Genomic DNA, 25,299 nt, shown 5'->3' with positions numbered 1-25,299 from the left:
TGATGCTGCAGCGATAGTTTTGGCTCGCTGGGAAGCCACTTCGGCTTCAGGGCACTTTGCGCCACTTGTGCCTCATCTAAACCTGGCATTCTTACCCAGATGCGCACTCAGGTGCCAAAATTTGGCACTAATTCCATTTTATGTGTAAAGCCCTGTATCACAAATCACAATTTGCCTTAGAGGGCTTTACAGCATACGACATCCCTCGGTCCTTGGACCCTCACAGTGGATAACGAAAAATCCCCCCCAAAAAATCCTTTAATGGGGAAAAAATGGTAGAAACCTGATGAGAAGCAACTGAGGAGGGATCCCTCTTCCAGGACGGACAGACGTGCAATAGATGTTGTGTGTACGTGTAATGTGAAATGTGAATCCGTACTCAGTAGACGTAATTTGGTCAGTACCCTCAAAAGTACCGAGCTTTGTACCCAACCCCAATGTCTTTGCTATGTATATGTTTCATTATCAGTCAGTATTACTCTCTCATCATTTTTGTTCTCTTTGAACAGGTTTCATTTGTGCAGTACAGTGATGACGCCAAGACTGAGTTCAAGCTGAACACCTACCACGACAAGGGCATAGTGATATCAGCTTTGCAGAATGTGCGCTACAGAGGAGGCAACACCAAGACAGGTACAATTGTGGCATCAGAGGCATCTTTGCAAACAAACTGTTTTGGAGAAGATTAGTTCTTCAGATTTAATATTCTCTCTCCTTGCTTGTCATCCTCCCTCATCCAGGCGTTGCTCTGAAGCACGTCCATGAGAAAGTCTTCACCTCAGACAGCGGCATGAGGAGGAACGTCCCGAAGGTGCTGGTGGTGGTCACGGATGGACGATCCCAGGACGACGTCAAGAAGAGTGCAGAAAAACTGCAGCATTCTGGTATATGTGGAATTGTTAATCATTGTCATGTGTGTTTTGGTTTGCGGTGTATGCACAGTCCACACTGTATGTAGCTGTAGAGCTGTTACAAATTATCCATATTCCCGTTTGCTCCCAAACTTCGATTTCCTGCATAAGAGCGGCAGTTTTATGGCTGATTTAATAAACTCTTGTTATAATCCCCGCTGTGATAAAACTGTTTGTGGTTATTGGAAGCTTAACAATGCTCTTTGTGTTTTGTGTGTGTGTGTTTTCCCCCCACAGGCTACAGCGTATTTGTGGTTGGAGTGGCCGATGTGGACATGACGGAGTTGAGACTTATCGGCAGCAAGCCCAGTGAGAGACATGTGTTTGTGGTGGACGACTATGACGCTTTCGCCAAGATCCAGGACAACCTGATCACCTTCATCTGTGAAACGGCCACTTCCAGTAAGACAGACATTAATACGTCACGAAATACCATTATAGTTGAGTATGTCTGCATTACAAGGGGAAAATCTCTTGACCTTGATTAGTGCACCTGCAGAGGTAACAGGAAGCTCACCCATTCCTGCACATTTCAACTGATCTGCTGCCAGGAAATGTACAAACAGACATGAATCACTCTCCTTAATCTGTTTTTCCAACCCTCAACAACTTTTTGTCCTGTTTCAGCTTGCCCTCTGATCTACATTAGTGGCTTCACAACACCTGGTAAGCATACAGCATCACCATACACCTTGCACATTAACTAATCCCTCCGGAGATTGTTGGCATTAACTATTATGCTACACATTCAGGAAGTGTCGTGACTTCTATTTCCATGCTCTCACCATTTCTCCTATTTTTATCCCTCCCAGGCTTCAGGATGCTGGAGGCTTTCAACATCACAGACCGGACATTTGCTGGCATGAACGGTGTCTCCATGGAGCCGGGCTCCTTCAACAGCTACATTGCCTACAGGCTGCACAAGGATGCCTTCCTAACCCAGCCCACCAAGTAAGAGCTGAGGCTAAATAGTGTTTGTATGTGTCAAACAGAGGCAGTGTGAGTCTCACTATGTTCATTTTCCCAGCCTATTGGCCTTATCTCCTGTGCACTATAATCCTGCCCAGCCCACAGTCATTACTAATAATGATGCCTCTGTAGTCATAGGGCTTTCCCCAGTGCCCTTTGACAATGTGGTGAAGTGCTAGCAGGGGCAACAAAAAATTGATCGTAGAATTAAAAAATTCTTGGTCAAGGCCCTCCTCCCACCTTGGAGCAAACAAATCACCCCTGGGTCAACAGCTTTGTCCTTTATTAGGCCGTATTTAAGTGGTGTTAGGCAACTGCAGAGCTGCGGGAGTATCCAAACCTCCTCAGCATTCTTTGTTAATATGTTTATAATGATGCGTACTTTGTGTGCGTGGGCTCAGCCATTGCCATAATGCGTGCAAGTGGAAACACTTCCAACTGTAGCAAAAGAGAGGGGACAGAAAATACTTTCAATGTGTGGGCGATTTATGCAAGGCCAGGAGGAAAACTGGCAATCATGTACAGGTTCTGCAGCCGATGTGACGGACTGGATGCTGTATCACTGTGGCAGGATTAAATGGTCTTGGTGTGCTAGTGTGGGGAGGACACAGCTCTGACTCATCATGATGTATGTTTTCAACACTAACAGGGAGATCCATCCGGAGGGTCTTCCCCCATCCTACACCATCATCCTGCTCTTCCGCCTGCTGCCCGACACAGGCTCTGAACCTTTTGATATCTGGCAGATTGCAGACAAAAACAACAACCCCGAGGTCGGGGTCACCGTCAATCGTAAGCCTCCCATCCTGCCGTGTCCCTCAGCTGGAGGGGAAATCTGCTGAGCCTGACCCAACATATACACAGCTGTACACTCTTCATTAACAACTCAAGCAGCTTTCTTTCTCTCTTATCTAATTTACAGAGAGTCAAAGCTAATTAATCTTTGTCAGACACAATAGACAGTAAATAAGGCAGTGGAAGTATGTTAGAGTAAATACGACCACTGCTCTGAATTACATTATGATTTTGGATTTTGCTCGACTCTTTAATTCTCTAATAGAAAGCCTTCATTTTTAAATAAGTATCTTTTACAAATGTGTGCTGACACGTGGTAAATGCATGCAAATAATTAGGGGCATGGACCTAATCCCTTCTAGCCTTCTCCTTCATCCCTCTGCGCTCTCAACAGCCATGTGTTCTCTATAGTCCTGTCTGTGCTTTGCGTGCCACCGCATCGTAACACACTGTCAGGGATTCATCAAAGGCTCTTCTCTTTTCAGCTTCCAGCAAAACAATCGCGTTCTACAACAAGGACACCCGAGGAGAGATCCAGAAAGCCACGTTTAATGAGGAGCAAGTGAAGCGGGTTTTCCATGGAAGCTTCCACAAGGTAAACACAATGCATGCTTCTTAAAGAGAGGCGTACTGCGCTCACCCCATGGTGATATTTATTATTTATTTGTCTTTAATAGGACAGACTGAGGAGCTTTTGTGGTCACCTGTGGGCTGATTATCCTGCTCAGCTCCTTTTAAATACAGAATATTCTTTCTTTTCACCTCATTTCACATGTATTGGTTTTTAATATTTTCATACAGTAGGTCTCTGTGTGAGTTTTCTGCTTCATTTAAGTTGGCGGATTTTTAATGAAAAATCTGACAAGCAGCCAACGCCATGTCGATGTATCATGTTAGCTGTCAAAAGTTCCCGGCTATCCATCACAGAGTGTTGGTCTGCTGTCAGAAAGGTCTCAGGGTCCTTTTTTATGATTTGACACTAAGCTTTGTTTTTTTAAGAGCATTTGCAGTTAATTTGATGAATGGGTAGTGGAGGCTACGAGTAAATTAAAAGAGAGGTTGGAGGGACATGGTGATACCTTGGCAACCCAGAATAATGTGTAAACTGTTATAGTTAACCATGGAGGTCTGACCACATCAAGACTGGAGACTATCCTGGTAGTTGTTAAGTGCATTCCCAATGAATCTGCTCCTAACCGTAGCACCAGTCAAGGGATGGATCGATTTAAATTTGGGTCCAGCTTGTGTTGGGTGTCAAGCCCAGTCTGAGATAAAACCAGTGACATCATCAGGGTCATGTTTTTAGATTTGACAAAGCTCCCCCAGAGCCACGGACGACATTATACAAGTACTCTCAAAGGCTGTAAAGCACCGACCATGATGAGTAAACTGAACTTTGTGAGTAAAATTGGTGGAATTCCCCTTTAAACTTTTTGCTGAAGCTCTAATAATAGACGACTGTAGACTGCAGAGATGGATTGAGGACACTTAGCAGTTGTGGAGGCAAGAATAGCACGCATTGTAAGCAATAGATTAAAAACTTGAATCCAGATGTTTGCAGCTGTCCAAGTGATACATTTTCTTGAGTCTGATACTAATCCATGCCATCAGCTGCCCTGTCTTTCATGAAACAAATATGATTGAACTCCCTTAAGGGAGCGCTTATTAAAAGATTCATTAACATCAACTAATCTTCAAACAATCTGTCAAAACCTCTCATCCAGCTTGAAATAAGCACCCACAATAGTGTTATTGTTTTGCAAACTCTCTGTTTCTCCTCAGTGGTTAAACCACTACATTAGGCCCCCATGCCAAGCTTACAACTGTGATAAACAATATTTATGCAGCACTGTATGCACTCTCCTGTGGCCACAGCAAGAGGTAAAAGAGAGACATCAAATCGTCCAACTCAAAGCAGCAGCGAATATAAAACATCATCTGTTGTGTTCCAGCGCAGTAGGGTGTAGAGTGTAACAATGAAGGACAGTATATTTTCATATCAACCTTGAATGACTTAGGTTACTAGTTTCATCACTGAAGGAAAAACAATGTACTAAAAGTCACGTCCAATTGGAATTCACTTTGTTCCCAAGGACAGCATGGCCCTTACTTAGCACACAGGAACCCCCTCCCCCAATTCTAAGGTAATCAAAATGAATGACCCTTTTCAATGGACCAGGCTGTTATCCAACATCAAAGTTCGCCCACTTCCTGATATTACAAAGTACAGTAATTTGAACCGAGGAACTGATGACAGTGATAAATTGGCCCTCAGATCAGAGTTTACTGTAAATGGCTTTTCTGTTTGACCATTTAGCATCTACACAACTAATTGCTGGGTAACCTCATGAATGAATAGGACCCTGGAAAATGTTGGGTCAGGACGTGGATGTAAATGACATCACTGCTGGTCTAGTTGGACAGCAGCCTGATTTGTGTGTGTGTGTATGTGTGTGTGTGTTCTCTTAGTCTGTGGCCGTGGTGGAGACTGTAGTCTGAATGTACACTGGGTGGCTAGTTTGTGGTGCAGTAGTTGTTGTTCCATGAGCTGGCGAGTCTGCAGCGGTTTACCTAGCTGCTTATTTGCTGGTCTGCTGAGTAAGTGCCACTGCCTACAGCTGTGGCAGTGTGTGTTTACATGTTGTCAGTGGTTTCCCAACACTTTGTCCATGGCTATTACAGACAGAGTGACCTCTGTAATAAAATGTATGTGTGTGTGTGTGTGTGTGTGTGTGTGTGTGTGTTTGTGCTGAAACCAGAGTGACCAAAGATGAGGGTTGTCACAAATGGCAGTTGGGCTTATTGTCCAAGTGTGAAGATAAACAAAACTACACCCAATAAACTCACATATTGACCTTTAAGTTTCAGGCTAACGATGTAGAGCTTTAAATAAGGATTATGTTAATTTCTGATTAATCTACAGATTATTTCCTAAATTAATTGATTTATTATTTAGTGTATTAAATGTCAAAGAGGCCCAATACAAAGCCCATCTTCAAATGTCTTGTTTTGTCCAACCAACAGTCCAAAATAAAAAGACATTTGATACATTATCATTATATATATATATATTTTTTTTTTTATTCATGTAAAGGTTATCTACAGACATCTAAAACAGCAAAAATACTATTATACCTGGTTATTTTTTGTTTTTCTGTTTGTTTTATTTAGTCTAATTTAGTTTATATTGCTCTTTCCACCTACCCCCATACATTATCATTATCATACATCACCATAGAAGACTAAAAAACAGGAAAATATTTACATTTGAGAAGCTGGAACCAGTGAAATTTTGACATTTTCCTTAAGAAATTACTTAAATCTACTATCAAAATTGCTGCGGATATCATTTTCCCGCCAATCACATAATCTAATAATCCAGTATCTAATAATCTATTAATCTAGTACTATAATTTTTAGCGCTATTGCCAACCATTTGAGGACATCTTCACATAGTATGAGCAATACTAGGGTTTTATTATTGCATGTTTGGTATCTTAAATCATGGCTTTTCTGGGCTCTGAGCTGATTCTGGAGGAATTTTGACACAAACCTCGATTCTTTCATGCCACAGTGCTGGGTCACAGAGTGCTTACGGATTTGGCTTTTCTTCTCATGCTAGTTAATAAAGAGTTACCCAGGCCGGAGAGGTTGTGGTCTACCGCTAATAGAACATGTGGGAAAGCTCTCAGAGATGACTATAGCAGATGCTAGCCACTCACTAGCCCACTGGGGAATCCCCTCCCACACTCGGAGGGTGGGAGCCCATAGAGGGAGCTTTCCTGTAAACGGAAGTGAGGAAGACATTTTCCATAAGCCGTAGTGACTCGTCGTGTCTTCAGGGTTACACTGGTAGCTGTAGTCACTCAACAGTGCACTGTAGTTTGCCTCCATGCTGAAAAACACACAAACCTTATTGTTCTTTGAGAAGTCTTGAACCCAGTCCTTCATACTTTCCTTTCAGGGACTTTGTTGGGAAGGTTGTGCCAAGGTACGCATACACTCATTAAGACAGAGAGGGAGATTTTTTGCCAAATTGTCCTCTGACTGCACTCATTGTGCTACATTGTGAGGACTTTCTTTCAGACACGAAGACGTCTTCTTTCTGTGAGCTGGGGAAGTAGACTTACTGACGCTACAAAGGAAAAAATACAGGAAATTATGTATTAACTTCTCTTACCTAAGAAATCCACAGTGCCTTGTCTGTTCGCAGGTGCCAGATCAGACATGGGAGCCTTGCGTCTAGAATGACACAATGAAAACGATCAGCCCAACTGGGGATTTCATGATCAGTCACAGAACTGTTTGCATTGAAACACAGAATCTAAAGAAGATTCACACTGATCGTGTATTTCCCCTTCCTCTCAATAACAGCAATTTTAATCTTGGATGCAGTTTTATAGACTCGCACCTAATTATTAGTGCATGCATGAAATTACAGCTCAAGATTATGAAAACGAGGAAACGGTCAGGAGAGAGCCAAGAACAATAAAATCGAATCTGATAGCAATCATGGAAATATGTCAAGTGCATTGGAGCAGGGACGGTGTCAGCCTGAAATCTTACCATATGGACTATGTGTTGACACAGCGGAGAACAGTGAAACCTCCTGTGTTAACAATTGATGAATGAAAGTTGTTCATCTGTCAACACTTCGCTGCAGGAGGACCAGATCACTCAGCAGCAAGTACCATCAGCTGAGGGAAGCAGTGGTCACTAGAAAGCTAGTTCTTCTGAAGCCTGATTTTCCAGGGTTTTTGTGTGTTTACTTATTGGTCAGTGAGGTAATATATACATGCTCATTATCTGCCATCCCAGTATATAATCCAAAGCTGTTTTGGTAAGCCCTCAGCAGCATCATGGTATAATATATATTCATGCGAGGACCCTGGGATAAACGACACCCCTCTCTCTTTGTGGTCCACCAGATAGTTTGTTGTGTTGCCAAGGAAGTCATCTGTAATTTTGTGATTGGTTGCCAAGAGCTATGGCCCTAGTCTGTGGTCGCTATGGTTTTGTAGAAAGAAATGGTAGCTTGCTTTTCCTGACATAAAGAAAGCTTGTCTGACTGTTGAGCAGGGGAAAATTTGCAACAGTGAGGGAAAAGTATGGAAAGTGTAGGACGTTTGATGGCACACCGCAAATGATATTGCTTCAAGATGTGGAGCAGGGTTCTCTGGACAGAAAACTTAAAAACCTGGCACTTTGTCATTCTTTGTTGTTATACAATCACCGAGTGCAGCTTTAAAGCCGCATAGACACAGCAACTGTTGTATATTTCCTTTTTTTAATGGTCCATTCATCTGTAGAGGCATCAAACAGCAGTCCAATGCCAAATCAGTAACCACTGTGGGGTGATATCAGAAACTATACTTACCATGGCTCTGCAAAGACTAAACAATTCACTCAATCTAGCAATTATGTGGAATACAGTATCAGCGTCTTTATAAGCTTCAGACAACATGGTTTAAAGAGGTTCAGTGAAGTTGTTCCTGGCCTTATGGTTGCACTTTTCTTAAAGAATTTCCCTTCTCTTTAAAAGGGCAATCATGCCCCTTCCAAATACAAATAATGCCAAACCCAGCTTTTCAAAAAGCTCCAGTGTTCTTAGTACTCATTGCCAAGTAATTGTGTTGCAACAAAGCTGGCAACTGTGAAGTATTGAGAAGACAAGAATGTTTTGTTAATGGTGCCCTCTCTCCATCCTCTCCCTGCTGCAGCTCCACATCAGCATCTCTCCAGAGAAAGTCAAGCTCAACCTGGACTGCAAGGAGGTGGCAGAGAAGCCCATCAAGGAGGCCAACAACATCACACTGGAAGGCAATGAAGTGCTCGGCAAGTTGTCCAAGTCTGGAGGCGGAAGGAGGCAGTCTGCGACAGTAAGTGAAAGAAAGAAAAAACGTGTGAAAAATGCAAACTTGTTAAAGCACATTTGGAAAAGCATCTCACAACTTTCCAAAGAATGATTATCCAAATCCTCTTGTGCGTAGATGCACAATTAAATTTTAACTGCTCCCAGTGACGGCTGGAGGGATGAAAGCTGCATCTTTTGATTTCTCTGAAGGACTCATTGTTATTCTGTTTTCAACAGTGTGTATTTTTATCAAGAATGGCAGCCATTTCTAACACCTTTCAATGTTTTTCCCCTCTCCTGTTGTGTAGTTCCAGCTCCAGATGTTCGATATTATCTGCAGCTTGAGCTGGGTCAGCCGAGACAAATGCTGCGACCTGCCCGCCACTGTAAGGACAAGTGTCATTTTTGAACAATTAAGCAACAAAGTCAAGTAAAAAGTCCCATCTGTAGATGCATTAGAAAGATATTTTGGCAGATTTGTTTCATGTTTTGATGCGCATGTCCGACTAATTGTAGTTGAAAAGACCATAAATCCTGAACTTTGTTGGTTCTTAGAATCAATAATAGAAGAACCATTGTATTATTGTATAAACTGTGTGCATGCAGACCTTCTCAGAGGTTTACGTATGCTGATATGTGGCCATTAGGCTAAATGTAAGGCTGATAACTAGACCGCAGTGTAAAAAGAGAGCGCCTCAGCTGAGCTGAATAGAACCTTGTATCCTGTGTAATTGTGCTAATCGGACTGTTGCCAGTTTGATCTCCCAATTACATAAAAACAAGTGCCCCTTTAGATCACGGAGCAGACAGTCAATGACATTTATTTTGATTCAGTATGGTAAATACCGGATGCACGCACATTTATCCAATTACGAGTCATTCATCTATAATTTCCATCAGATATTAATACATCACTTCAATGACTGCAGTGTTATATAACTCATTATGTCAAAGACTCATTTCCTAAAATGTGGATAAAGTTTGCAGCTGTCAGCGAGCATCTGGTCCTAAAGCCTCATGCTGACTGTGCATGAGCCACTGTTCCATCGTGACCTTTGCTGGGTTTCTAAACTGTCTCTTCTTCTTAAACTCCAAGCAAAGTCAAAACCGCATTTTGCCAGGATGCCGTCACAACATTACATCAAGGATTTTCTCTGTTACCCTTGTATTATGTCGATTGCCAAGACATGGTTTCAATTATTAATGGGTTGGTGTGAAATGAATTATAAGAAAACTTTTCTGAAGTGTACATGGATGTTTAAGTCTCTTTTCTAATTTCTTCACCTTCTGTCTTCCTTTTCAGAGAGACGAGGCCAAGTGCCCATCCCTTCCCCACTCCTGCACATGCACACAGGACAGTATTGGCCCTCAGGGGCCTCCTGGACCTTCGGTAAAGACTCGCCCACGATCATCCCTTACCTCTGCCTGTTATGTTGTGATGATGATGATGATAAAGCCATACGATTCTCTGCTAGTATTATTATTACTGTACAGCTATAATAAGCTACTTGACGTACTGTTTGAACTTCAGTAGACTGAGGATGTCCTTCAAATCAGGAACGGTATTTTGTTTTCCTTTGGAAAAGAGCAGTTGAGGATGAGACTAGTGGCATGCAGTGAAATGTGGGCTCAGGAAGAAGTGTCAAAAGATAAATGCCTGTCGGAAAAACAACAGTAAAAAAGTCTCGAGGAGACGTCTGGAATATGTGTGCTTGGTAACCTCACTAAGCTCCTGTGAGGATTTGGTAGGGCTTGGGGTTTTAGGGATTTTGGAATGTGCTCCTGTTGTTACACTCACTCTGCGTTTGTGGCTCCTCGCTTTTCCAGGGCAGCCCAGGTTCTAAGGGTCCACGAGGAGATCGAGGAGAATCTGGCAAACCTGTGAGTAACGCCTTACAACACGCTGAGCAAATGATAAATAGTTTTTTACAGGCTTTTGATGTGTAACTCTTCTTACTCTAACTTAATAAATGGGGCCAGTTCATAGCTGCTGAAGCTTGCAGACATTATCAATGATTATAAATCCACACACTTCGCACTGCCACTGTATTTTTAGAAGCTATTATCGCTCTGCTACAGTCTTAGGTTAGATTGCACCATGAGACAAAGCAAGTTGCTCACATCTGAATTCAGTTATCGATCGTATATTTTACCTCAAACTTGATTTAAAGGCCAGTTTCCACTGTCGCTGTTAATGTTCTATGTATATGCAATAAGAAATCAGATTATCGTCGTTCTTTTGTAAGAGTGTGGCTATGAAACATCTTTGCCTTTTGCCTTTGTAATGCTGTAGGGTCCAATGGGTCCACGCGGTGACATGGGACTCCCAGGCACAATGGGACCACCAGGTCCACAGGGCCCTAACGGACTGTCTCTACCCGGAGAACCTGTAAGTTAACCTACACTACACAAGTCCAGCCAGGGAAGACATAATGACACACACTATCACTAATGGTTAGTCCTTGTGATGATATGAAAGTGCAGTTTGCTCGTCATCTCATCCCCCGCTGAGTGAGATTTACAGCAAAACACATCACACTCCCCTCTGCTTCTATCCAGCTAGACTGCTACTTTATTTTCTTACCTGCAGATGTTCTTGTCAAAACATAAAGTCAATCAAAATTACAGACTAAAAAAGGATAAAGCAAAGACAAAAGCTTCATGCAAACCTCTCTTTTCTTCCTCCTCCACGTTCAGGGTCGCCCGGGACCAAAGGGAGATCCTGGAGACCCGGGCCTGTCTGGCCTGCAAGTAAGTACTCCCCCTCTCATTTTGTGGTTTATGAACAGGAAACAGGAGACTATCCGTAGAGAGCAGTGTTGCTACTGGAGCCTGGATTCGGTCCACATGCTGAGATTGAAACCACACTCAGAGTGGGAGGTTTACCATGCCATCCTCAGGGGAGACCCACGCGCTCGAATCAGCCCCGTTGATTGACAAACAGTAGAAGGCCAGTGATGCAGTTAAATTATTATGGAGCGCAGACTCGTGTTACCAAAGGGGAAATAGGGAATGGAACATGTTCTTCCCCAGGCTTGTAATTGAAGACGATCGTGACTTGGTGAAGACTTAAGTCTGTCTGAAGTTTGAGCATCTTTGACTTACAGTAGATGTCATTGTGTGGACGTCTTGGATGAGAATGAAAGTTAAATAAGACCAGGCTTACCACTGCCACGACATTCAGAGTTCAAAGTTCTTTGACGTTATGATATCGCTGCTTTATCAAGTCAAAGGCAGATATGAATTCGAGCTAAACCAATTTCACATTGCAGGGGAACTTTTTTTGGTGAAAGGGCATTTTTGAGTTGGCTGGCATTAAGTAGCCATTTCTTGGCCGAGCAAGCTTCATTCATCCAGCTGAGGTCAGTCAGCCAACTCCCACCATTCAGCTGGAGAGAACATCACCACTGGTTATTCTGGCCTGTGAATAAGCCACTTCAGACATGGGAGAAAGTCTCATTCTATGATCTTCAGAGCTTGTTGGCAGCATTGTCTTCACACAGTAAAGCTTATTATAACAGGACTGTCTATTCACATTTCTGGTAGACATCATGTGTCAACAGACAAGAGAGAAATTGTTCCAGTTTTTTAGTAACAAGATGATATATTATCTTTGGCTGAAGAACTGGGAAACCGCAGGATTTTTTTTGCTGTAAATTCTAGTTCAACGAAGGCATTAGGGAGCTGTATAAATGTGTTGTTCCTGATCATTAGCATTTGATTAAGTGTGTCTGCTTTTTTTCCCAGGGTTCTCCCGGGCCACGTGGTCCTCTGGGCCCCATTGGACCAAGCGGAGTGCGGGTAAGTTCTACCTCCAGGCCTGCTTTGTGTACACACTGTGTTTCAAAGCCTACAAATGGATCCAACACTTAGTTAAGCGCATGTTTTCACTGTGATCACCCACTCAGCTCTGCGTGTACAGAAGGACCGTTGGGTAGTTTCTGCAGTCGCGCTGCATGTTCTCACTTGCGTCAGCCAACATAATTGAGCCACTAACTTGTAAATATGATTTAAAAAGAAAGACTCAAAGCTGAACCCAATATAAAGTCATGACACTGATGTATTGCATGAATGGGGTCCCCAGTGTGTTGTAACCCGTGTGTGATTGTATGTTGTTTCTACATAGGGGCCACCAGGAAAGGAGGGACCATCTGGACCCAGAGGCCCACCAGGGCCCATGGTGAGTGCGTGCTTGTGTCGTTGTGTTGTGCAGAAAGGAGCCAAGTAAATATTGGTTGGAGCGTGCTTTCCTTCCTGATATATCTGCAACAATTACTCCTCTGGCTCCACACTTTCACTTTGCTGGAACAGCAAATAAAAAAAGCAGACTGTAGTCTGTAGGCCCCTCCACTGTGACAAGGATGGTGGATGCATCTTGTTATCTTCATCTGTGGTTTGGGGAAGGTCTGAATCTACTTAATTCAGCCATCACGCCAACAGGCAACATGCCAGTATAGAATTCACACGCACTATACCATCCTGAGTGCTCCAAGGCCCATTAGCAGTGCCTTGTGGCTGGTGTGTATGTGTGTGTGCTTCCTATCCCAGTTGGCTGTTGGGGCACGAGTGTTTCCATCTCCTCTTTAGTGTTTTGGCAGCTCGTGCCACACGCCCCCCCGCTGCAGATGTCAAAGAGTAGATCTCAGCTTAAAGCTCTTTATACAAGCGTTTACAGGGAGCAGGAGTTAAACGTTGCAATTATGTTTACTGTGCAGTAATTTTAAATAAACACTACTCTTTCTGTGTTTTCAGGGAAGCCCTGGAAATCCAGGTGTACCAGGAATTACTGGGAAACCAGGAAAACCAGGAGACACAGGAAACCCAGTATGTACTGAATAGCAGGACACAAATAATGGTCACATGACATTGTTTAGGAGAGGTCGTTCTAACACTGTTGCTCTTGTTAACAGGGACCTAATGGCCTTAAAGGAGAGAAGGGAGAGAGGGTATGTATTATGTTGAACGATCATAAACCAATTGTCATACATCACCAGATTTGAGAAGCGATGCCATCTCTTCATGAAAATGTCTTTGTGTTCCAGGGAGATTTTGCATCGCAGAGCATGATGCGCTCCATTGCCAGACAAGTTTGTGAACAGCTTGTGAACAGTGAGCATAACTTTTCTTAATCTTAAATTGAGTTTTAAAGTCATGAAAGCATCAATCCAATCCAGATCTAAGTGTGATTTTGTTCTTCTCTTGCAGGTCAGATGAGCAGGATTGACATGATGCTCAACCAGATTCCCTCTGGATATCGTAGCAATTCTCCAGGGCCTGCTGGTCCTCCTGGCCCTCCTGGCAACCAGGGATCCCGCGGAGAACCTGGACAACCTGGTCGAACTGGTTTCCCTGGAAACCCAGGTTTACCTGGAAATCAAGGAGAAAGAGGTACTTTATCTCTCCTCTTTTTTTTTATGAAGCAGCAAGGGGGGAAATAATACAAAGGGTGGGCTATTAATTACTTATAGGGACAGTTCACCCCAAAATCAATATTTTTCCACTTGCCTGTAGTGCTATTTATCAATCTAGACTGTTTTAGTATGAGTTGCAGAGTGTTTGAGATATCAGCCATAGAGATGTCTGCCATTGTTCCAATATAATGGAACTAGAAATTGTGATCCCGTCACTCAAGATAATCCACAGACCTTGTTGTGAGCAGTTTCATGTAGGAACTACTTTCTTCCTGCCAAACTACACCCACCAAGTATATCAATGCGCACAAGCAAGCGTGCATCTACTCATAGACGAGAGGCTCATGGCCATGACAGTGTTAGATGTAAACGTTAATGGCGTGTTCCTTGGCTGAGCTGTAATGTTAGCTAGCTCAGTGGTGCTAGGTGAGTTAGCAGTAGATGCGCACTTCCCTCTGTGAGATTATGTGGTTGTCAGGTGTAGTTCAGTAGAGAGAAAATAGTTCTTGCATAAAACTGCTCACAAAAAGGTCTGTGGATTATCTTGAGTAGCCGGGTCATGATTTCTGGAAAGAGACATTGCTGTTGAGTTTTTTTAGTTGCGTTTTTTTGGTGCCTTAAGCACCACAAGTTGAATGCCATCTAGTTCCATTATATTTGAGATATGGCAGACTTCTCTACGGATTACATCTCCAATACTCATATGTATTTTTGATTTTGGGGTGAACTATCCCTTTAAGGTCATGGAGGTATACGCTGTAGACAGTTGGTACAACATGGGTGGAAGTACACCGTAACTGTATTACCTTGTGTTGTCTACACATTATTCAAGTTAGCATTAAAAAATACTCCTCAGTCCTGAAACTCCTCATGTTCCACACATGCCCTTTAGATTTCTACTCATTTCCAGATATTGGTTAGTTTTCCGAAAACATGTTTTATTGGTGTGAAAGTGTTTTTCCTCTTTTCTCTGGTTTATGTAGGTTTGCCAGGAGAGAAGGGAGAGAGAGGATCTCCGGGAAATGGCATCAGAGGACAAAGAGGTCCAAATGGGCCCCCAGGTAACACAGATGGTTCTCAATTTCTTGGTTGAAATAACTTGTGTTGGTTGAATGTCCCATCACAATGAGGCGAGAAACAAAAGCAACCACATGATGTGTGGAGCATTGTTCTCCAGCTGACGGAAGGTTGGTCGCCAAACTTTATCTTTACACTAAAACACTGTTTCAGTGGCAGCTTTTCACCTTTTTGTGGACTTTCCTCAGACACAGTACTCCCGTTAGTCCAATTAAAATGACACTTTCCAACCCGAGGCCAAAATTTACTAACAGTATATACAGTATGTCTCATGCACCTTCATTTGGGCAGCTGTAGAACATAAATTCTTTGGAGGGAACCCAACATATTCCCAATTCTTTCCTTTCTAACTGATTTATGTCTCGTGTATACTGAGCTTATCTAAACACTGTGCACATTATAAAATATTATACAGTTGTGAACGGCATTTATGTTCATCATTAAGGAGAGAATTTCTGTGTCTAGAGTTTAAAAGATCTCCAGACAGTCTTCAGTCAAGGTCATGATACAGCTTTATAAACAAATAATAATGTTATTAGGCTGATTTGTCAGTTTGATAAAGGCCATCAGTTGCGACTGATATCCAGAATGTTTTCTCTAAGAGCCAGACGGTTTGCTTTCCCTGGGGAAGCTATTGCAAAACAGCAGGAACCTTCTATTGATGTCAGCCCCACAACACCAAACACTGACATGTCTGTTTCTGTGAATGAAGTGAGAAACAACTGACGACCAGTGAGAGGAAGTCCACACTGATGATTCACTTTGTGTTTGTGTGTGTGTGTGAGAATCTGATTGTTGTACAATGAGCTTTCTTTGGTGGCTTCATTGACAACACATGGGCTCACTTAAGGAAGAGAAAAAGAGAGAGGGGGAAAATTCCATCCTGAGTTTTACCGTCTAGACAGACGGGGCAGGGGGGAGGGGGGGGGGGGGGGTACTCCACACAGCCTCAGACTTTTTTCTTTCTTGGTCAAGCTTTTTAATTGAGCCGTTGAAAAATTCAAATTACAGTGCAGCAGCCCAGTGTTACCCCTTCCATTCCCACTGAAGATTTATGCATGATGTCAGTGGGTTTTTTGTGCTGAGCTCCGGAGACTTTTCAGACTTACTCACCTTCTCGTTCCCCTTCGCAGGGCCACCAGGAGAGTCGAGAACAGGACCCCCAGGTGCTTCTGGCTCCGCTGGGCCTCGTGGCCCTCCAGGTCGTCAAGGTACTCCAGGCGTGAGGGGACCACCAGGACCCCCTGGATATTGCGACTCCTCTCAGTGTGTTGGCATTCCTTACAATGGACAAGGATATACAGGTACACTCAACACTGCCTAGGTCCTGCATGGTACTACATTAGATCAAAGACTAAGTGTATGCAGACTAATTACATTTGCAACTCTGTGCACTACTACTTTCTTTGATAATGTATGGAGGTATGAATGTAAATGTTCCAGAGTATGCAGTTTTGAACAAGACTGTTCTAACTTATTTTAAGACGAAGTACAACTGACCATTCAAGGAGCCCCACCTGATTAATGCTGCAACACTTATCAAGCTTTGTGTTGTCACATGAAACATATTGCAGTCTAAACTGGTACTGGTCACCTAACCATCAAAATTATTGATAATCCTTAAAACAATAGGTCTTTGATTTCAGACAGAGGTAGACAACAGCTTTTAACCGCTGTAGCTAGCTAGCTAATTAAGCTAATGTTAGGTCGAGATGCTTTCGCTGGTTGACTTTTTCGTGTTGATTTAAAATGAGCACCCTGTACAAGGGTCCCTTAAACTTAAATTGGCTACATTCAGAGATGTTAATGTTAGCCTACACTGATTTAGTGACACTGCGGACTAGCATGTGCGATCATGAACTGGGCAATATCTGTTATCCCATAAGAAAACGCCTGTATGGAATGTTTAGACTTGGAATTCCCACTGGAAGCAAGATGTAAACAAGACGAGAGCGACACGTAAGCGCTCTATTATCCAATCCATATTGACTCCGACTCCTGTAAACACTGTTTCAACATCACTGCCATCTGTCAGCAGCAGCTCCTGGGGAGCTGAGAGGACAGCAGCTGGCTTATCTGCTGCCTTCACCAGGCTGACAGCAGAACTTTACTGAACCAAAATAATTTTCATGTCGGCCCTGTGGGAAGAAATCAACAGTGATTTTTACGTATTGACTTATAGATTTAATTTCCTCGTCCACCGCAGAGAGTGAGGGGAAACTGCTGATGAAACAGGCGAGCTCACAGACAGGGTGGGAGCTTTGATCAATCATGGAGATACGGTTAATAAGATCAGCAAACATGTACAGCGGGATATATGTGTTTTAAACAGCTTTCTATGCAGATGATGTTCCAATAAATGTGACAAAAATAGACTTGAAGCATACAAGCATAAGCAAATGTTAAAAACAAAGCATATCTGCTCTGTGACACGCACGAGTGACAGACCTCGAAAACGCTTTCAGTGGGGATTAGCCATTAGCATTCACAGATGGTTACTCTACTACCACTGTAGTTAGTAAGCTAGTTTGCTAAGCATGCTAACATTTCCATTAGCTTACATTAAAGAACATACACATACTGTTGAATCTATCCCTTACAGTTTTACTGTTGTATTTGTGGTTTGGTAAGGCTAAAATAAGACACCACCATTCCAAACTCTTCAGGATTGGACAATTGCTGTTTAGGGGAGGGGTTTTGTGAACGGTTGGTTAGGAGCAAATATATTCCAATACCTCCATACATTTGATGTACAATTTTAAAACTGGCATGTAAAGCATTGTAGCGTATGGTGTATGATGACTGACATTAAATCAAATGAGATGCTTATGAATTTGTCCCACAGAGAATACTCACACCCTCTTTGAACTGTTTGCAGGTATGGCATAGTAAACGCTCTAAGTTACCTGTGCCGCTTACACTTTGAAGTCCTGTTTCTGAGATGTTTGCCCATTTGCTATGGGGCATGTAAGGATAATCACCAATGGACATAACTATTGAACACTAAACACAAACATTACGAAAGCCAAAAAAAATCACAGAACGGAGCGGACTGGCACTAACATCATCTCACAGCTACAAGCTACAGTGATGGCAACCTGCTGGCCTGTTTGCATCTTGAAGCACAACCCGCTGGGAAAAATAAAATAAAAACAGAGACTGAGCATTTCTACGAAGGAAGGAGCATGTACAAATACAACCCAAAACAACTACTAACAAAAAGGGAATTCATAACTGAAAGCAATGTTAATGTAGAGGTGATACGTGTAAATAAAACTAATTGTTGTGCCTTGTAAATGATTGTATGAACCAGGACATTTCACTAAACATCAAGTTAACATCTGTATTGAGCTTGTGCCTCATAACCCTCTGCTTACTTACCACCAGCATAACCTCTGTTTACGACGCCTTACGTGACTTAGACAGCTCTGGTCCATACTGACGCATGTTCCATTTGTACTTTTAATCATCGTGTTTTTTTTGTGTACATTTGCCAAATCGGTGCTAAATGTTGCTCTCCTGCCATTTCCATGTGTTCTTAGTAGTATGAGCTGGTTATTTTACTACGTCTTATTATCCAATAGCTTGCAGGATTTAAATTGTAAATGTCATTGCAGCATTTGGAACAGTTTTTTATTTAGCTTTTATGGTACTTTAGGAAGCAATAGTTTGACACAAGGCATTTTTTTTGTTTTTTGGAATTCCAAAGTGCAATATAATTTAAATTGTGCATGTGAAAAGTTGTAAGAAGGAATCCTTTTTTTTGATTGGCCGTCCCAAATATTTTTCTAGCCAACAACTTCCAGCCTGAACCTGTGGTAGAGTCTTTACCTGTGGAGCCAGCTGGAGAGTTTGAGGCGATACAATCGCCCGGTTACTCACGAAACCAACGGGGAAAGAGATCACTACCACGAGACAAAACAGACACACTAGCGTCATAGCTGCAATAAGGACTTCTCAGAAAGTGTTATATTAAAATAACTGCCATGATCACGTCATGTGAGGATGAAGTAATTTTTTCCGAGCAAAACTAGTACTTATATGGGTTTGATACCCCTGGCTATATTGAACATATATATTTTTTTGACATGAGAAAGTTTAGCAAAATGAATACAGACCTTCATGTTCGTTCATTACAAACCTGTGTGCTTGCTAAGTGTTCCCTTTAAGTGTCTGCTTGTAATATAACTGCAAGTGTTTATCAGACTCCAATGTGTAATGCACTAATCATGTGAAAACCAGCAGAAAGTATGTCAAAGGAAGTACAGTATGTATGTTTTTTAAACACTTTCAGACTATCCATGTTGTTTTGTAAAGCTGTTTCAGATACTCCAACGGTAAAAACAGGACAGTTAATTTGATCCCCAAACATTTGTTCATTGTGATGTTTTTGTTAGGCCTTTAAACCAAATGATAATCTGACTTATTGTAACAAACCAGCATTTTTTTTTTGTTAAATTTTATTTTGTTTTGTTACCAAAGGTGGAATTGCATGTTTGTGTTGTATATTTACTGAGGATTTCTAAGTCAGAATATAGTTGTTGTTTTCTATCTATGCAGTTTGGATTTGGTTGCAAGACTATGGACATAGAATTGCTTTTCTCATGTTTTAACTGCACATTTTTGTGAATTCCACACAGCCTTATTTTCTTATTTATTTCTGAAACAGAAGAGGCATTTTTCAATAAAACTACTGAAAATGTAGCATTTGTTTCAGCTCTCCAGTCATTGTTGTCCTTTGCTTATAAATCTTCTCACAGTATCGGCACATTGCCTGACACCTCAACACGCAACCGTCTCCCTTTTTATACCAAACACCTCCAGACGAAACAGAGTTCATTTGATCTTGAAACTGTTTCTTCCCAACATTTGGCCGTAAAAAATACGCTTTGAAGGTTGAACCTTTATTTGTTTGGACAGCTAAAGATATTTTGCGCCGTCCAGAATGTCAGCTCATGTCAGGGCAACAAGAAGAGAAAGGAGAGCATGTGAAAACAAACATTTCCAACATGTGAGCTGCTTCGCAGTCTGTTACATGCACCCAGTTGGCTATTGTCCTATCAGGTTGTAATGATTACGCATAGACTTCCATGAGGAAGCAATGCAAATGAGATTGGGCAGATAGCAGCTGGAAAAACTCATAGGTTTCCACCCATTAAGCATATCTAATGGTGAAATAAGAGATGGATGAGGTAAGGAACAACTCACGCCATTTCTGTTTACTGCGATGGAGGGAAAGCATGTCAGAGGAGGAGGGCTGCACAAATGCCAGAGATAAGGACTGGGGAGGTGAAGTAACGAGGTCGAGATCACCACCATGAGAGGACATGGGAGACTTCCTGAGTGGAAACGCTTTAATTTGTTACTCTTATATTCTAAAGTAATTTATGAAGCACATCAAATAGATTTTATAGACGTTTATATTTCATGAGCATTTGGAATTCTTGCAGGTAAAGTGTAGTACGTTCGTCTGAACAGCTGGTGCATGTTAGTCGTAAAGGAGAGTCTGCTAAAGCATTTCACAAATGCAGAGAGCAGCCTGCCATTTAAATCTCCCTTTAGCAGCACATTGTCATATATGGGAGAACATAAAAAAACCACAGGTATGGTCGCGGCTCATACTTCATGATATGAACGACAATACCTCACAGCAACACTCTGAGACACACTGGCTTTGTTAAAATATGTTCACACCTGTTATAAGTGATACGCTTTTCATAGTATTTCTCAACATCAAGCCCTGATTTTGTTTATTGACGTCACTCTATGAAATTGTCCAAGACAGCGCTGCAGCCTTTTAAGTCCCCCCTTTTTTTCCACCATGACCAATTATACCGTGTTTCCCTCTAAACTCCCATAAAAACTGTCTTCAGTGATGCCTGATACCATCCTCACTGTAACCCTGTCTGGTTTCTGTCTGCTGATTTCTTTGAGTTTGTTGACAATCCGGCGTGCATCTGTATTCACTTTGTGGCGAGAGTTTCAAGTGGGCTGTTCCAACCGTCTGCGGTTGTTACAGATTTTTAACTAACCTGTTTTATCTCTGGTTGTCCCCTTCATAACAGCAGACAACGTGTCTCTTCCACAGCAGTGGGTAAGACTATTGGTGGCCTTAAGTGGCATTTAATTTCCAAATTAGGGTTTTAACCACCATTCAGTGGTGATTTTGGCCACTGACACAACACCGACGTATGACTATACAAAGATGATATGACTAACATCCAGCATTACACATCCAGCAGACATGGAGCAACAGTAGCATTTAATTTTAGCTCTGTTTTGGTCTCCATCAACTCCTGGGAGAAATATTTGGCTTTTTAACTGCTAAATCATCCACTGTGTTCACCAGCTAGCTGCTGTTTAGTGCTAGGCAGGTAGCATACAATAGGTTTATCAGAGATTTTCTCATGCAAACTACGCTGGCAGAAGCAATACGACTCAATTAAAACACCATAGTTCAGTTGTAAGCCTTTAAGGGACAGCTCACCCCCAAATCAGCCAAGTCGGCTACATATTTCCCTCTTATCTGCAGTGCTATTTATCAGTCTACATTGTTTTGGTGTGAGTTGCTGAGTGTTGGAGATATCAGCTGTAGAGATGTCTGCCTTCTCTCAAATATAATGGAACTAGATGGCACTCGGCCTGTGGTGCTCAAAGCGCCAAAACACACATTTGAAAAACTCAACAGCAATGCCTCTTTGCAAATCATTATCTGGTTACTCAAGATAATCCACAGACCTTGTTGTCAGCAGTGTCAGGACAGTGGGAGTAGTTTGGTAGAAAGAAAAATAGTTCCTATAACCACTCACAACAAGGTCTGTGGACTATATCAAGCAACTAGGTCATGATTTCTGGAGAGAGACATCGCTGTTGAGTTTTTAAAATGTATTTTTTGGTGCTTTGAGAACCACAAGCCGAGTGCCATCTAGTTCTATTATATTTAAGAGAGGGCAGACATCACGGCCGATATTTCTAACACTTAGCAACTCACACCAAAACAATCTAGACCGTTAAGTAGAATTACAGGAAAGAGGAAACATATATATTTTTACTTTGGGGTGAAATGTCCCTTTAAAACCAAAACAAGAAGCTGAAAGATGCTAAAATACTCACTTCACTACAAGCTTTCCCAGTACACTTGGTTATTTGATGTATTGTTCATGTAGGCCTGAAAATATTGATTAGTGCAACTAACTTTAACACGCTCACTAACTGTATTTGATTAAACAGTCACTAAACTCTGACGAACTCTGGCTCTTCAACCAGTCAAAAAGTAAAATCTGGGAACTCTTACCTTATTGTCCATAAATGTTAAATGGGAAACTTTAATATGGCCGTATATAAGCCCATGTTTTGCGTAACGTCTTAAAAAGACTCTTATAGAAGGTCAGACATTCTGAAACTGTCTAAACTTTCAAAGACTTTTCATACTTTTCAGTATGATATCACATCATATCCAAGTTCATATCAAGCTGTGTGATGTGATATCAACACTGGCTCGTCAAAAAGAATAAAAAAAGAAAGAAAGAAAAGGTTCAAAGAAAGCAAAATCACAGCAATTCACCCATTCTGATTTACTATGGAGCTGCGTAACTGAGTAAAAGTTTAAAGAACACCGGGAGACATTTTCCTTGTATCTTTGTTAAACAATTTACGATTCATTTCACAACATTAATCGAGCAGCCTAAATTTACCGTGCATCCTTGCACAGCGTTTAATGATGATTCAGTGCCATAACAGAATCTGGAGCCATGCGCGGGCACCGGGCAGCAGATGAGATGAATTAGACTCGTATTGAAAAGCCATCATAAGTGAATGAAAAGTAGAATTTTATTTGGACTTTTAGGGGTGTTATGAAAGCACTAGCATGAGAATTGGTGGGATGACAGCTAAATGATGGAGATCACATGCCGTGGAGCGCAGACACATGTGGAAAGTTTTCCTAGTTCATGAAAACATGGTGTAGCTCTGCTCATAATGTAGCCTGCACTACAGTACATCAATCACTACAGTGCAGACCCTATATAGAGATAGAAAACACAAGTCATGAAATGGACTGCTGGAAAGAGACGGCAAATATAAATATACACGTTGCTCTGATGTGCCAACATCCTCCCATGCATCATTTACAGTGCGGACAGCTGTAGAGCTCACGGATTGACACATTATATTTTGTTTGATCTGAACAAAAACCGAAGTGTAAAAGTGTATACTTCGGTTTTTGTTATAGAGGTGCTGGCTGATTTTGTTTGGACGGAGCCAGGCTAGCTCTTTCCATCTGTTTCAAGTCTTTATGCTAAGCTAAGCTAACTGGCTGCTGCCTGTAGCTTCATATTTAAAAACATGTTTTAAAATCATACACAGTAAAACGTGTGATGAAATTCATTGGTGCCTGCATCCAGAAAGCTCCAGAAAAATTGAAATAATGCAACATCGTATGTATAATAATTCAGTGTACAGACACAAGGGTGGTAGTCTATCTTCCTCTTGGCAAAAAAAGCATTTCCAAAAATATAAAGGGTGCGGGAAGTTTTGTTTAAAGGTTCACTACACAGTGGAAGTGAAACAATATTTGGACCTGCATTTGTATGCCGCCTTTCCAGTCATTTGATCACTCAAAGCGCTTTTACACTACGAGTCACATTCACCCAGTCACACACATATTCACACACCAGTGGCCGAGGCTACCACACAAGGTGCCACCTGTTACTCAGCTTTAAACACACTCACACACCAATGGAACTTGCTCAAGGATACTTCGACATGCGGACTGGAGGAGCCTGGGATTGAACTGCTGATCTTCCGATCAATGAACGACCCGCTCTACCTCCTGAGCTGCCCAAAGTATAAGCCAACCCCAGATTCATGCCTGTTTGGCGTTTCACCTTGCTATATTTAAGTTTTCCTCACTCCTGTGTCTCTTGGATGCCTGCTGCTTACGGTCCGGCACCTGGACGCTACCTTTTTCTACAGCCCTGACCTCACTTGGGCAATTTGGGGGTACACACCCATAAAGGTCCCGAACACAGAAAATAAAAAGAAATTAGGAAAATACAGGCAGACAGCAGAGTGTGTGCAGAAAAATCCACCGCCACACAATTCTAGTGGTTATAAGTGATGATTGAGAAGGATTTCCTCGGTGTGAGTCTATTGTTTTTTTAGGAAACACCTGCACACTGTATCTTTAAGGACTTTTAATCAGGGTGGACAAATGCTGGCACATTAGCTTCACCTGGCTGAAGCATGGGCTCCATCACACACCTACTGTAACACAACACATTACATACAGTGTCTTCATTCAAGAGTTTAGCTGAGGTTTCAAACCTACGATGGGATAATGAGAGAGGTTGACCAATATGGGTTTTTGAGGACCACTAATAATAAAGCTTTTTTATTGGACGGCCTTCACTACAAGCCAAAGTTCTGTTCTGATTTTGTGTTTTGTTTTCATTGTCTTATTTTACGTTTGGCAGAGTGGACAAGCCTCTGAAGGAGCATTAAATTATGTGACACTCCAACTTTCCAGTGAAATAATAATTTATTAGTATGGATGCTTTTGTGGAATCCCATCAAAAACTCAACAAGACCAATATGTGAGTGACTTACGACATTCCTGTAAACAGTACTGTCACATCATACTGTGTCTAATCTCAGCTCGGCTTTAATGTGGTCTAGAGAGGAACTCGCCGCACAAAGAGAACCAGACACTAATGTATATGAATTGCTTTGCCTGAAGCAGCCACCCATTAGAACGCAGTGGCTTTGATTCTTGCCAACCAAAACCTGAGGAAGGAATGAAGTAGTCCTTTTGAACTTGAAGGGGGGGTTTGACGCCTCAGAGGGCAAATATTCAGTCAGCATTCAGACAGTAGGTTTCCACTGACTGAGATGCCAAAAGCAACAGCGGAGCAGCACTCCCTTTTGAATATGGGAAGAGGAGAGCCAGCAGTTCTCCAGCTGACCTTGTAAAAATGGAGCTTTGATTGGGATCCTTTTAAAAACCCTGTGTCCTCATTTGCCGTGTTACCTGCCACCAAAATGTAATCCAGATGGCAGGCAAAACAAGGACCTATGCAGTTTGTTTTCTAGATAAATATCACTCTCTGTCTCTGTTACTGCTGCCATAGTATCATATATATTAAATCACCAACATATGATATAAAACTCTCAAGGATTAACCAGCTGAGTTATATAATGTTTGCTATGTGTTTTTAGCCTTTTTGTTGCACACGTGGAGTTCTAAAATTATAATGCTTAAGTTTTCAGTCTAAATTGATTTGGC

The 25,299-nt window shown here is 41.9% G+C and overlaps 1 protein-coding gene across 4 annotated transcripts in view; it reads left to right on the top strand.

Annotated features, from left to right (window-relative positions):
- Positions 1–19,715, top strand: part of col12a1a (collagen, type XII, alpha 1a) — a 60,338-nt gene extending 40,623 nt beyond the window's left edge. For 3 of the 4 annotated variants that reach the window (XM_050061593.1, XM_050061592.1, XM_050061595.1), the window contains 22 exons: positions 510–633; positions 741–884; positions 1,149–1,313; positions 1,539–1,577; positions 1,724–1,862; positions 2,530–2,672; positions 3,161–3,270; positions 8,396–8,554; positions 8,838–8,915; positions 9,833–9,919; positions 10,357–10,410; positions 10,823–10,918; positions 11,227–11,280; positions 12,277–12,330; positions 12,656–12,709; positions 13,282–13,353; positions 13,440–13,475; positions 13,572–13,638; positions 13,735–13,917; positions 14,924–15,001; positions 16,151–16,321; positions 18,810–19,715. In XM_050061593.1, coding sequence (XP_049917550.1) covers positions 510–633; positions 741–884; positions 1,149–1,313; positions 1,539–1,577; positions 1,724–1,862; positions 2,530–2,672; positions 3,161–3,270; positions 8,396–8,554; positions 8,838–8,915; positions 9,833–9,919; positions 10,357–10,410; positions 10,823–10,918; positions 11,227–11,280; positions 12,277–12,330; positions 12,656–12,709; positions 13,282–13,353; positions 13,440–13,475; positions 13,572–13,638; positions 13,735–13,917; positions 14,924–15,001; positions 16,151–16,321; positions 18,810–18,958 — 2,256 coding nt within the window. In that variant the 3' untranslated portion in view covers positions 18,959–19,715. Of the gene's footprint in view, positions 1–509; positions 634–740; positions 885–1,148; positions 1,314–1,538; positions 1,578–1,723; positions 1,863–2,529; positions 2,673–3,160; positions 3,271–8,395; positions 8,555–8,837; positions 8,916–9,832; positions 9,920–10,356; positions 10,411–10,822; positions 10,919–11,226; positions 11,281–12,276; positions 12,331–12,655; positions 12,710–13,281; positions 13,354–13,439; positions 13,476–13,571; positions 13,639–13,734; positions 13,918–14,923; positions 15,002–16,150; positions 16,322–17,895 lie in introns of all 4 variants that reach the window. The other variant, XM_050061594.1, reaches the window with a different exon arrangement.
- The last annotated feature ends 5,584 nt before the right edge of the window (positions 19,716–25,299 follow it).

The sequence above is a fragment of the Epinephelus moara genome, chromosome 14, assembly GCF_006386435.1.
Source record: "Epinephelus moara isolate mb chromosome 14, YSFRI_EMoa_1.0, whole genome shotgun sequence".
Lineage (NCBI taxonomy): Eukaryota > Metazoa > Chordata > Actinopteri > Perciformes > Serranidae > Epinephelus > Epinephelus moara.
This window is presented reverse-complemented; position numbering and strand designations above follow the sequence as displayed.